The 12,384-nt window shown below is 45.7% G+C and overlaps 1 protein-coding gene across 1 annotated transcript; it reads left to right on the forward strand.

Annotated features, from left to right (window-relative positions):
- The first annotated feature begins 1,421 nt into the window (after positions 1–1,421).
- On the forward strand, positions 1,422–12,372 carry LOC106610526 (von Willebrand factor A domain-containing protein 7-like). Its single transcript, XM_014209911.3, has 15 exons — positions 1,422–1,706; positions 3,323–3,416; positions 5,617–5,748; positions 5,942–6,128; positions 6,364–6,533; positions 6,677–6,789; positions 6,926–7,042; positions 7,290–7,472; positions 7,705–7,837; positions 8,117–8,269; positions 8,727–8,819; positions 9,298–9,566; positions 9,787–9,920; positions 10,151–10,313; positions 11,226–12,372. The coding sequence occupies exons 1-15, from the start codon at positions 1,437–1,439 to the stop codon at positions 11,625–11,627; spliced, it is 2,613 nt and encodes an 870-aa protein (XP_014065386.2). The 5' UTR covers positions 1,422–1,436; the 3' UTR covers positions 11,628–12,372.
- Positions 12,373–12,384: the final 12 nt, after the last annotated feature.

Raw genomic sequence — 12,384 nt, forward strand, 5'->3', positions numbered from 1 at the left:
CAGAGGTCTTTATTTTCATTTTGTTTACCATTATTTCTGTCATTTAAATGGTAAAAGGTTTTAGTTTTTAGATTATAATATATTTTAACCATATTCTCGGTTATTGGTGCTTTGTCAAAATATATTTTCTCAGCATTTAGCAGTTCAGTGGAAAGATTGTCTGTATTCAATTAATTTATTCAATCAATTAATGGTCACATATGTACAATCATCTCTATCGGTATACACCCTTGGATTATATATATATATATATTTAAACCAATAATGTATACAGATTGAGAGGATTGTACATCATTTATATGACCATGATATCTAGTATATATAGGATTCTACATATGACATACATTCAATCTAGGACAGAAAGCAGCAGTAAGGAGCAGTATTGATCCATTTCCCACCAGCCTTTCAGTTCAACGTTTGCTTTTTTACACTTAAGGAACTAAAGGTATTCAGCTAAAGGATATAGAGTAAAAACGGCCGTGGTTGAGTTGAGCCATTGCCAAACACTTCAACAGGATGGATGCCCTTTGTATTTCTGAGGAGAACATTGTGCAACAGGGAATAAAGTATGGTGGGGGGATAACAGGCTAGGAATATACATCTCTGTATGTTCCTAGGTAATAGGGAATGCAGTATGTACCAGGACAGGGGCTAAGCATGGGTCTCTAATCAGTTTTGACAACGTCTAATTACATTTTACTGATGTATCATAAAGATCCTTCTGCATACTAACTACACCCTCATTATAGGACATGTTGGGTTGTGGGCAAGAGGTTTAACAACTGGGGCTGGGTCAGGGATTTCCTCTCTCTCTCACGCTCTTTCTCTTTCTCTCTTGCTCTCTCTCTCTCGCTCACTCACCCCTCCATCCACCAGCCACCCCCCACTCCTCAAAGACTGATGCTGTCACCGGTGCTGGGTGGGTCCTTCCTGGCCCTGGTCCTATCAGGAGGAGCCTGGGCGTTTGCTCCCAATAAGGTTCCCTTATTATGTCAACATGTTGGTGCTCCATTGATAGAGGATGAGGTTCCCTTATTATGTCAACAGGTTGGTGCTACATTGATAGAGGATGAGGTTCTCTTAATATGTCAACAGGTTGGTGCTACATTGATAGAGGATGAGGTTCCCTTATTATGTCAACAGGTTGGTGCTACATTGATAGAGGATGAGGTTCCCTTATTATGTCAACAGGTTGGTGCTACATTGATAGAGGATGAGGTTCCCTTATTATGTCAGATGCTTTGAGTGCTTGGAAATAGCACAGGAAAAGCAACATACCATTTTTATTCAGTCTTTATTCAACTAGTTTTAAAAATATATATAGTTTTCTTATCCAGCATATGTCATATCCTGCTCTGAAACCCTTTATTTCTAAGAACCTTATTGTAAAGGTTTAGGATGTGCATCACTCATACACCCTTCTTCTAGTGGATCTAATGTATGAACTATTTAAACATTTAATCATTGTCATTATTGTGCCAGCCCAAGTGAACATTTGGTATATCACTCCTACAGCCGTTTTCTATATAAAAGAAATTGATCATAATCTTTATTATAACAGCCCAGCCCATCATTTTAACTCTGAGGCGTTTGCTGAGGGCCGGCGCCTTATAACTGATGGGGTGGCCAGCATCAAGGCCAACATACAAAAGGAGAACTTCCTGGCTGCCAGAGAGACACTGGGGAGAGTACTACACACACTACAGGTAAGAGGAGAGAGAGGGGGAGGGGGGGGTGAAAGAGGGGATATGGGTATATACAACAGTACTGTACACAGTACAGGTAGCTAGAGAGACACTGGGGAGAGTACTGTACACAGTACAGGTAGCTAGAGAGACACTGGGGAGAGTACTGTACACAGTACAGGTAGCTAGAGAGACACTGGGGAAAGGACTGTACACAGTACAGGTAGCTAGAGAGACACTGGGGAGAGGGCTGTACACAGTACAGGTAGCTAGAGAGACACTGGGGAGAGTACTGTACACAGTACAGGTAGCTAGAGAGACACTGGGAAGAGTACTGTACACAGTACAGGTAGCTAGAGAGACACTGGGGAGAGGACTGTACACAGTACAGGTAGCTAGAGAGACACTGGGGAGAGGGCTGTACACAGTACAGGTAGCTAGAGAGACACTGGGGAGAGTACTGTACACAGTACAGGTAGCTAGAGAGACACTGGGGAGAGTACTGTACACAGTACAGGTAGCTAGAGAGACACTGGGGAGAGTACTGTACACAGTACAGGTAGCTAGAGAGACACTGGGGAGAGGACTGTACACAGTACAGGTAGCTAGAGAGACACTGGGGAGAGGACTGTACACAGTACAGGTAGCTAGAGAGACACTGGGGAGAGGGCTGTACACAGTACAGGTAGCTAGAGAGACACTGGGGAGAGTACTGTACACAGTACAGGTAGCTAGAGAGACACTGGGGAGAGGGCTGTACACAGTACAACTCTTTTCTAGTGCTGCTCAATGTTTTGTTGTGCTCCTAAATGTTTTGTTTTGCTCCTAACTTGTGTATGGGGCGGTAGGTAGCCTCGCGGTTAGAGTGTTGGGCCAGTAACCGAAAGGTTGCTGGATCGAATCCTTGAGCTAACGAGGTAAAAATCTGTCATGTTGCCCCTGAACAATGTTCAGGGGCAGAATGTTCGGTAGGCCATCATTGTAATTAAGAATTTGTTCTTAACTGACTTGCCTAGTTAAATGAAGGTTAAAAACATTTTTTTTTACTAATAAATTATAGAATAGAATAGAATAACAAATGTGTTAGGAGCACCAGTGTGATTAGAGCCCTGACTGCAGGTAAGGGGAGAGAGAAGGAGAGAAAGAGAGGGAGGAGTGGGAGAGGGAGAGAGAGGAGTAGGAGTGTGAGAGAGAGGAGTGGGAGTGGGAGAGAGAAGAGTGGGAGTGGGAGAGGGAGGAGTGGGAGAGGGAGGAGAGAGAGGAGAGGGAGAGAGGGAAGTGGGAGAGGGAGGAGAGAGAGGAGAGGGAGAGAGATGAGTGGGAAAGGGAGCGAGAGGAGTGGGAAAGGGAGAGAGAGGAGTGGGAGAAGGGGTGGAAGGGAAAAGAGGGAGAAAGTCTGAATTTATAGGAATGAAGGGAGATAAGGTAAGGAATAAAAGGATAGAGGGAGAAGGGGGGAGGGGAGAGAAAGAAAAATCTATTTCACCTCATCTCTCGTTTCCTATTTCACCTTGGCTCAAGTGTTATCATCTGAACCAAGTTAACTTCTATCTTGAGGTGTCTGGAATAGGGAATTAGATAGATATCTTTCCCACAGACACAGACTTGGTAAATAATACATGCTTGTGTTTTGTCAGGACTTCTACAGCCACAGTAACTGGGTGGATCTGGGATACACTGAACCCTACGCCAACCTGATCCGCCCCGATCTCCCACTGGAAAACCTGGCAGGTAGGGAGGGCTTGTGTTAAAGCAGCAACGAGGACAGCTAGGAACCAACTGGAGAGAGGGAGGGAGGGCTTGTGTTAAAGCAGCAACGAGGACAGCTAGGAACCAATTGGAGAGAGGGAGGGAGGGCTTGTGTTAATGCAGCAACGAGGACAGCTAGGAACCAACTGGAGAGAGGGAGGGAGGGCTTGTGTTAATGCAGCAACGAGGACAGCTAGGAACCAACTGGAGAGAGGGAGGGAGGGCTTGTGTTAAAGCAGCAACGAGGACAGCTAGGAACCAACTGGAGGGAGGGAGGGAGGGAGGGCTTGTGTTAATGCAGCAACAAGGACAGCTAGGAACCGACTGGAGAGAGGGAGGGAGGGCTTGTGTTAATGCAGCAACAAGGACAGCTAGGAACCAACTGGAGAGATGGAGGGAGGGCTTGTGTTAAAGCAGCAACAAGGACAGCTAGGAACCAACTGGAGGGAGGGAGGGAGGCTGGTAGGGCAGGGAAGGAGGGAGGGAGGGAGGGTGGTAGGACATCGAAGGAGGGAGGGAGGCTGGTAGGGCAGGGAAGGAGGGAGGCTGGTAGGGCAGGGAAGGAGGGAGGGTGGAAGGGCAGGGAAGGAGGGAGGGAGGGTGGTAGGGCAGGGAAGGAGGGAGGGTGGGTGGAAAAAGATAAGATAATAAGAAAAAGAGACTTGCTTGGGCCAAGAAACACGAGCAATGGACATTAGACTGGTGGAAATCTGTCCTTTGGTCCGAAGTCCAAATGTTAGATTTTTGGTTCCAATAGCCGTGTCTTTGTGAGACGCGGTATGGGTGAACGGATGATCTCTGCATGTGTATTTCCCACCGTAAAGCATGGAAGAGGAGGCGTTATGGTGTGAGGGTGCTTTGCTGGTGACAATGTCTGGGATCTATTTAGAATTCAAGGCACACTTAACCAGCATGGCTACCGCAGCATTCTGCAGCGATACGCCATCCCATCTGGTTTGGGTTTAGCGGGATTATAATTTGTTTTTCAACAGGACAATGACCAAACACACCTCCAGGCTATGTAAGGGCTATTTTACCAAGAAGGAGAGTGAATCAGATGACCTGGCCTAAAAAATCCCCCGACCTCAACACAATTGAGATGGTTTGGGATGAGTCGGACCGCAGAGTGAAGCAAAAGCAACCAACAAGTGCTCAGCATGTGTGGGAACTCCGTCAAAACTGTTGGAAAAGCATTCCAGGTTAAGCTGATTGACAGAATGCCAAGAGTTTGCAAAGTTGTCATCAAGGCAAAGGGTTGCTGCTTTGAAGAATCTCAAAAATAAAGTATATTGTGATTTCTTTAACACCTTTTTGGTTACTACATGATTCCATATGTGTTATTTAATAGTTTTGATGCCTTCACTATTATTCTACAATGTAGAAAATAGTAAAAATAAAGAAAAACCCTTGAATGAGTATGTGTTCTAAAACTTTTGACCGGTAGTGTATTTGTACGCATTGTTGAAACTACTGGGGGCTAGCAAATTGGCTTGTCCCATAGGCTTGTGTAGAGGTGTAGTGACGTGTTTTGGGGATTTAGACATATCTATCTATTTTTTTTAATAGACAGTGAACAAAATGATTAATATATTGTATAATCTTTTTTTTTTAAACAAAGGCTGTTAAAATACCTATTTTGTTGCTAGTGTGTGTTTCCCTCAGTTTTACGTCATTGGTGTCACCACCTTGAAAATCCCTGATGACAAAGATATTCAAGGTCCTTGATCATTCTCCCCAGTGGCAAACTGTTATTTGGGAGGAGTCTGTATTTTAAAGAACGTGATTAGCTAATCACACCATTTTATCCACTGAATCCATGGTAATTTGGTGTTGCTCAATCCAATGTGTCACTTGGTGTTAGTCAATTTAAATGAAGGGAAATAACACTGTGAGCAAAATCATTAATCACATAACTAGTAAATCATTTTTAAAGATTTGAGCATTTGTAGCCTCCATTTCAGAAAATCCTAATTTACTTAAAATGTCTCATTGGTGTTACCATCATTGATATTACTACTCCTACTGGTGGGACACTGTTATTATAATGGTAAAAACTATTTAAAGTTATTAAGCTGCCATATTGGTTAATTTAGAATGGTCATTTTTTTTAAATGTATATATGTATTTTTAATGCCACTGTAATTCAAGAACAACTCTTAAACGTTGTGATTTGGTTCTGTAGATGTCAGCACCCCGACCTGCAGTGACTGTGCCAATGGGGGGTTCTGTTCCAACTCCATCCTGCCTAACATTCTTAATGAGAAGAAACTCACCTCTGGGTACATGGGGATCTTCTCTGCAGCTAAGCCTAAAGGTACACACACACACACACACACACACACACACACACACACACACACACACACACACACACACACACACACACACACACACACACACACACACACCACACACACACACACACCACACACACCCACACACACACTACCTTCCCAGATACCCACACACTCTCTGTATAACACCCATCATCACCTCTCTTCTCCCAGGTAAGTGTAGTCATGGCGGTGCAGCTGACCTGACCAGCTATGAGGTTCCTCGCGGGGGCATCAGCAAGGACAAGCGTCGCTCCAACAACGTGGCCCTGCACACCTCTGCTGTCACCGTGGCAACGACAGCCACCCTCCAGCTGCTGGACGACATCCGGGGCGCCGCCGGTGACAACGACTACCTACGGTACGGAGAGGGGTAGAGGGGGGTGAAGGGGAGGAGAGTGGGTGAAAGGGAAGAGAGGGGTAGAGGGGGTAAAGGAGAGGAGAGGGGTAGAGGGTTGAAAGGGAGGAGAAGGGTAGAGGGGGGTGAAGGGGAAGAGAAGGGTAGAGGGGGTGAAGTGGAGGAGTGGGGGGGAAGAGGGAATTACCCATGTTGAAGTTACTCACACTCTCTCTCTCTTTATCTCTCTCTCCCACAGCCTCATGGGCATAGCGCGTTCGTCAGTAGTTGCTTTTGTGATCGACACTACGGGGAGCATGAGGGTTGATATCCTTGAAGCCAAACGAGTCGTCAATGAGATCATCGACAGCAAGAAGGGAACGCAGGATGAGCCCTCCCAGTACATCCTGGTCCCATTCAACGACCCAGGTAAAGCTGGCTTTACACTCCACCAAGCATTCTCCTTAGCAAAACATCACTGACAAACTCTGTCAGTCACCTAAATGCTGGTTTGTGGTTTGTGGTTAAGTCAGGAAGAGGTTAGTGATCAGTGTGTGTTTGTGTGTGTGAAGGGTTCGGACCCCTGATAAGAACAACAAACCCTGATGTTATGAATGCAGAGATCGCTAAACTCACGGCTGATAGAGGTGGAGACATCCCTGAGATGTGCCTATCAGGCCTACAGGTACAGTGATTGACATGGCTAGATTCCAATCAGCTTTCAGATATAATCCCAATCATTCTTTATGGTGCATCTGGCAATAAATAGAGACACTAAGCATTCTCCAACTCTCTCTTTCTCTCTCTCTCTCTCCCTCCAGTTGGCGCTGACCGGTGCCCCTGCGTCGTCCCACATCTATGTTTTCACAGATGCTATTGCCAAGGACATTGCGTTAAAGGACACCATCTTGGCCCTGACCAGGAGCACCAAGTCAACCGTGAGCACTTCCTCAAACACTTCCTCAAACACTTCCTGTTTTTAGAAGTAACCGTGTGCTGCAGTTCAGGTACTTATTAATTAGGGCACATAGTAGCAAAACGCAGCAAAATGTTTTGCAATGGCAAATGAAAACAAGCAATTCTTATTGGAGAGGTAGTCACTCCCTTTTATCTTTCATTCTTCATTTGGTGCCTAATGAATACGACCAGGCAAACTTTCTCAAACACACCTATGTGTCTCTCCAGGTGTCTTTCTTCATCACTTTTCCTGGTGCTAGAAGGAGTAGGCGTGCTGTAGAGTCCAGGGCAGCTACGTTCGAGAACTACAAGGACCTGGCGCTGGCGTCTGGTGGTCAGGCAATCAGTGTCACCAAGGAAAATCTGCCCCAGGCCACTGACGTCATCATCGACTCCTCCACCTCCGCTCTGGTGAGTCAACACTGGTGGCCATTTTGTTTTAGATCAGTAGTTGATTTGAAATAATTCAAAACTTGATCAATTAAAAAACACATTCTTTATAAATAATGCATTTTAGAAATGCCTAGACATAATTGTTATATCTATAATAGTTAAATCCTCCACGTTGCAATAAAACAACAACATACTCTACATCACCTCTTCTTTCTATCTTCCTCTCTCATTCTGTCCTCCTCCTCCTCAGGTGACAGTCCTACAGCGAGCGAGGAACCCAGGCAACGCGGAGACATTCTCTTTCCTGCTGGATGAGTCTCTGAACAACATCACCATCTACATCACTGGAAAGTCCCTCACCTTCACCCTGAAGAACCCTGCAGGTAGGAACCTCCAACACCTACACACTGATCTGATATCAGTTTTCAGGTAAAGGTTCACCTAACTGAATAGGATGACATTTCCCCTAGACACTGATCTAAGGTTAGTTTTCCCTCCTCAATGGTTACAGTTCACCTGTTTTGCGTGTTTGAGTATGTAGCTATCTTAATGTTTTTAAGGCACAAAGCATATTTTAACAAGGAATCATGAACCAGGTATAGCCCATTGACAGTATGTTTGACTGTCATCCTATTTGACTGTCACCCTCCTTCCCCCTACAGGTGTGACCCAGAAACAGAATGAGGCCAACGGGAAACTGGGCACCGTCCAGACGGTGGGCAACCTCTACCGGGTCCGTCTGGCCCCCGACAAACATACGGGATTATGGGAAATCAGCATGAACTCCAACCAGCCCTACACACTGAAGGTCATGGGTGAGTTAGCATAGAGATGCGTCTGTTCTATTAAATATGTGTGTTATGCTCATGGTCACCACTAGATGGCAGCCTTGATACACACAGAGCCCAGACCTGGGTTTAAATAATCAATTCAAATGTGTCACATGCACCAAATACAAGAGGTGTAGGTAGACCTTACCGTGAAATGCTTACTTGTGAGCCCTTAACCAACAATTCAGTGTTTAAAAAAGTAAATCAGAAAAATAAAGAAAAAACTGCTTCCGAGTCAATGTGCAGGGGTACAGGTTACTCGAGGTAATTGAGGTAATATGTACATGTAGGTAGGGGTAAAGTGACATCACCTAACCCTAACCTTAACTCTTTTAAATCATGTACAAATATGTCAAAAAGTATTTGAACCCAGGTCTGCTGACAGAGCCATAAGAGAAGGGAGAGAATACAGCCCTGACTCAGTGTGTCTGTTTGTCTCCAGGTCAGAGTACCATTTCCTTCATTTATGACTTTGTGGAGACCTTCGAGGGACCTCACCCAGGATATGCCCTCATCTCTGGCCGTCCAAAAGCAGGTAAACACTACAACATCATCATCATAACATCTTTATCATATCAAGCAGGTAATCTGTCAATCACAATTATACTAAGGCGACATCATGGCGACATCATCTACATGAATGCAGCTGCCACTTCATTAAAGCCGTTAGAGGCAGATGATCATTGCGCACGTCGTTTTTCTCACTGGCGAGAGGTTTTGCACTCATCGCTGCATTCTCTATCAGAAAGTAGGCTGGTCCTCCTTGATGTTGTGTAGGTAGAAACAATGCATTATGTTCATTTATAAAGCCTACTTAATCAAAGTCATAAAAAGCCATTGATTGTAATTTGTAATAAATGATGTGAACCTAGAACAGTTACATAGCCACACCCTTCAAGATAATTTTCCTCCTCTCTCTCTCCCTCTTTTTCTCTCCCTACCCCCTACACTCGTCCTCCTCTCTCTCTCCCTCTCTTTCCCTCCGTTCCTCCTCTCTTCTCTCCTTCTCCCAGGTATGCCTGCCATGCTGTTGGTATCAGTGTTGGGCAGAAAGGGCCCAGCCTCTGTCAAGGTGGCCAACGTTGCCTTGGTGACAGTGTCAGGGTCAGAGGTCGTAGGCGGGGCCCTGGAAGACATGGGCAACGGGGACTTCCTAGTTACGGTAACCAAGGTCCCTGCGGGGGAGTTTGTGGTGCTGTTGAACGGGACAGACATGGTCTCCTCCACCGTGTTCCAGAGACAGTCCACCACTCAGATGTCTGTCTCCAAGGTTACCATCAAGGTAAGTTTAAATTGAAAAACGCCTTTCATTTGTAAATCGTGAAGGAGTCTGCCAGGGACGATTACTCCCTATAAATGTACTTACAAATTACAACATGGACTTTCTAAGCACAAGAAAAATGTTTCAGTCTCTGTAAGTGAGCCAACAAACAAACTGAACATTTTAAAAAGTGTACCTCACAACAACTACTCAACAGATCTTCTTGTTCTTGTCTTCTCAGGCCGTGGTGGACAGAAGCATGGAGCCTGGTAAACCCTTCACCCTTCCCTTCACCGTCATGACCGACGCCACTGGAGGCAGCTACAAAATCAGTGCCAGAAACGACAGAGGCTTCAAAATGAACGTCCCCAGCAGGTAGGGATCAGGGCTAGAATATCCTGAGACTGGTCCCAGATCTGTTTGTACGGTCTTGCCCATTTCTGTGGTAATTGTTGCGTGACACATTGACCATAGAAGCAATTTAGGTACAAACAGATCTGGGACCAGGATATCTGTTCAAAATCAGCTTCTCTATGCTGGCAAAAATACTCAACATTTCTAAAATATTGTTGTCTCTGTATTGACAATTAATGCTAACTTAACAGCGTCGCTGTGACCACCGGAGGAAACGCCACTGGTGAAGTGATCATCACGGTGCCCGGTAACACCACATCGGGAACGGACGTCACCCTGACAATCGAGGCAGTGGCACCCGGGGCCACCGCCGACTCCAACTACGCCGTCCTGCGCCTTTCTGTCGTCACCGAGGTAACTTCAGATATGTAGATATATCTATACTGAGTGTAAAAAACATTAAGAACACCTGCTCTTTCCATGATATAGACTGACCAGATGAATGCTATGATCCCTTATTGATGTCACTTGTTAAATTCACTTCAATCAGTGTAGATGAAGGGGAGGAGACAGGTTAGAAGGATTCATAAGCCTTGAGACAATTGAGACATGGATTGTGCATGTGTGCAGTTCAGAGGGGTGAAGACAAAATATTTAAGTGCCTATGAGTGGGTTATGGTAGTAGGTACCAGGCGCATCGGTTTGTGTCAAAAACTGCAATGCTGCTGGGTTTTTTATGCTCAACAGTTTCCCGTGTGTATCAAGAATGGTCCACCACCCAAAGGACATCCAGCCAACTTGACACAACTGGGAACCATTGGAGTCAACATGGACCAGCATCCCTGTGGAACGCTTTCGACACCTTGTAGAGTCCTCAGGGCAGGGGGGGGGGGGGGTAATATTAGGAAGGTGTTCTTAATGTTTTGTACACTCAGTGTATATACAAATAGATATATTAGATATGCTAGAATGTGGATATATAAAGATACACTAGAGAGCTGAGAGGCCTATATGGGCCCGTCTCCACTGTATGGGCCCGTCTCCACTATATGGGCCATCTCCACTGTATGGGCCCGTCTCCACTGTATGGGCCCGTCTGGACTATATGGGCCATCTCCACTGTATGGGCCCGTCTCCACTGTATGGGCCCGTCTGGACTATATGGGCCTGTCTCCACTGTATGGGCCCGTCTCCACTATATGGGCCATCTCCACTGTTTGGGCCTGTCTCCACTGTATGGGCCCGTCTCCACTTCTAAATAGCCTCCTTTCCTCATCTCTTCTCCCTCATCACCATGATTACTCTCTCACTCTCTCTTTTCTGCAGGTGACAGATTTCACCCCTCCCCAGTGTGAGGTGGTTAGCGTCTCGGTGGTCGACTGCCCAGCAGACCCAGCAGCCTGCAGCTCCGCCTTCTGGCAGCTCTCTGCCAACCTGACCGATGGCGTCAACGGCACGGGGATCGCCAGCCTCAGACACCGCCAGGGAGTGGGCAGCCTCACCCACACGGACCTAAAGCAGACGGTTGTTGCAGCAGCGTTCAACGCTTCGTGCTGCTCTCTAACAGTGGAGCTGGTGGCGGTGGACAAGGTCATGAATGTCGGCACCTGTCGGTTTTCCATCGTCCGCAACGCGGGACCGCCCTCCCTTGCCCTGTCCTTCCCACTGTTGGTGTGTCTGCTGGTCTTTGCCCTCTTCACTACGTCCCTCAGAGACCTACTTATCTGATCTAATGCTGCGTTCATAACCAAGTGGGAATCTGTAATTTAAACTTGTTGGGAAATACTGATTTGGCTAATGGCCAACCAGCTGCGACAACCATAAACTCAAAGTACAGCCATCATGCTTGCCAACTAATTATAGTTTTCAAAAACCATATTAATAGATTGCTTTTAATAATGTTTTGTTGCATTTAACTGCTGAAAATGCTGTTATCGAGTTAATTTCCTTAGCAGGTGACATCAGAGGTCAGCATTTGGGAGAAGTTGTAGCTCAGGGGTGATAGACTAGTAATTACCAGTTGGAGGGGCATTCAAGTGGATTTTCCTATGTCCTATGTGGTAAATGCCACCTTCCCACTTGGTAATGATAATAGGGTAAGGCTCATGTATTGACTGCCTTCCGGTTACGTTCCAGGCCGACTATATCGCAGACATTGCCTTGCATCAACAAATGCTTTGCGTGAAACATTATTGTCGGCAAAATTATGCATCAGATTGCTATATGATGTGGAAAGCTGATATGTTAAACACTTATCCACGTGTGAAATCTGACAGGCGTCTGCAAAGTAGTCAGCCTGAAACATGGCCAAAGCCACCATGAAAATGAATGTCCCTTTTGTAAAAAAAGTGCCAACAGTACTCTCTCTAGGCACTTTCTCAACATGTTATTTGCACTGTAAGATGTTTTAATTTTTTGTAGCATAATGTAAGTCTTTAGTTTACATCTGTCATGAATAAAAATCTTGCTTTCCTACTGACTCTGT

This window comes from Salmo salar, chromosome 04 (genome assembly GCF_965601325.2).
Source record: "Salmo salar chromosome 04, fSalSal1, whole genome shotgun sequence".
In the NCBI taxonomy this organism is placed as follows: domain Eukaryota; kingdom Metazoa; phylum Chordata; class Actinopteri; order Salmoniformes; family Salmonidae; genus Salmo; species Salmo salar.

Coding starts and splice junctions, on each gene's coding strand:
- LOC106610526 (XM_014209911.3), top strand. CDS start 1,437: ATGTATGAACTATTTAAACATTTAATCATTGTCATTATTGTGCCAGCC. Junction 7,473..7,704: donor ACTCCTCCACCTCCGCTCTG/GTGAGTCAACAC, acceptor CCTCCTCCTCAG/GTGACAGTCCTACAGCGAGC. Junction 9,567..9,786: donor TCTCCAAGGTTACCATCAAG/GTAAGTTTAAAT, acceptor TTGTCTTCTCAG/GCCGTGGTGGACAGAAGCAT.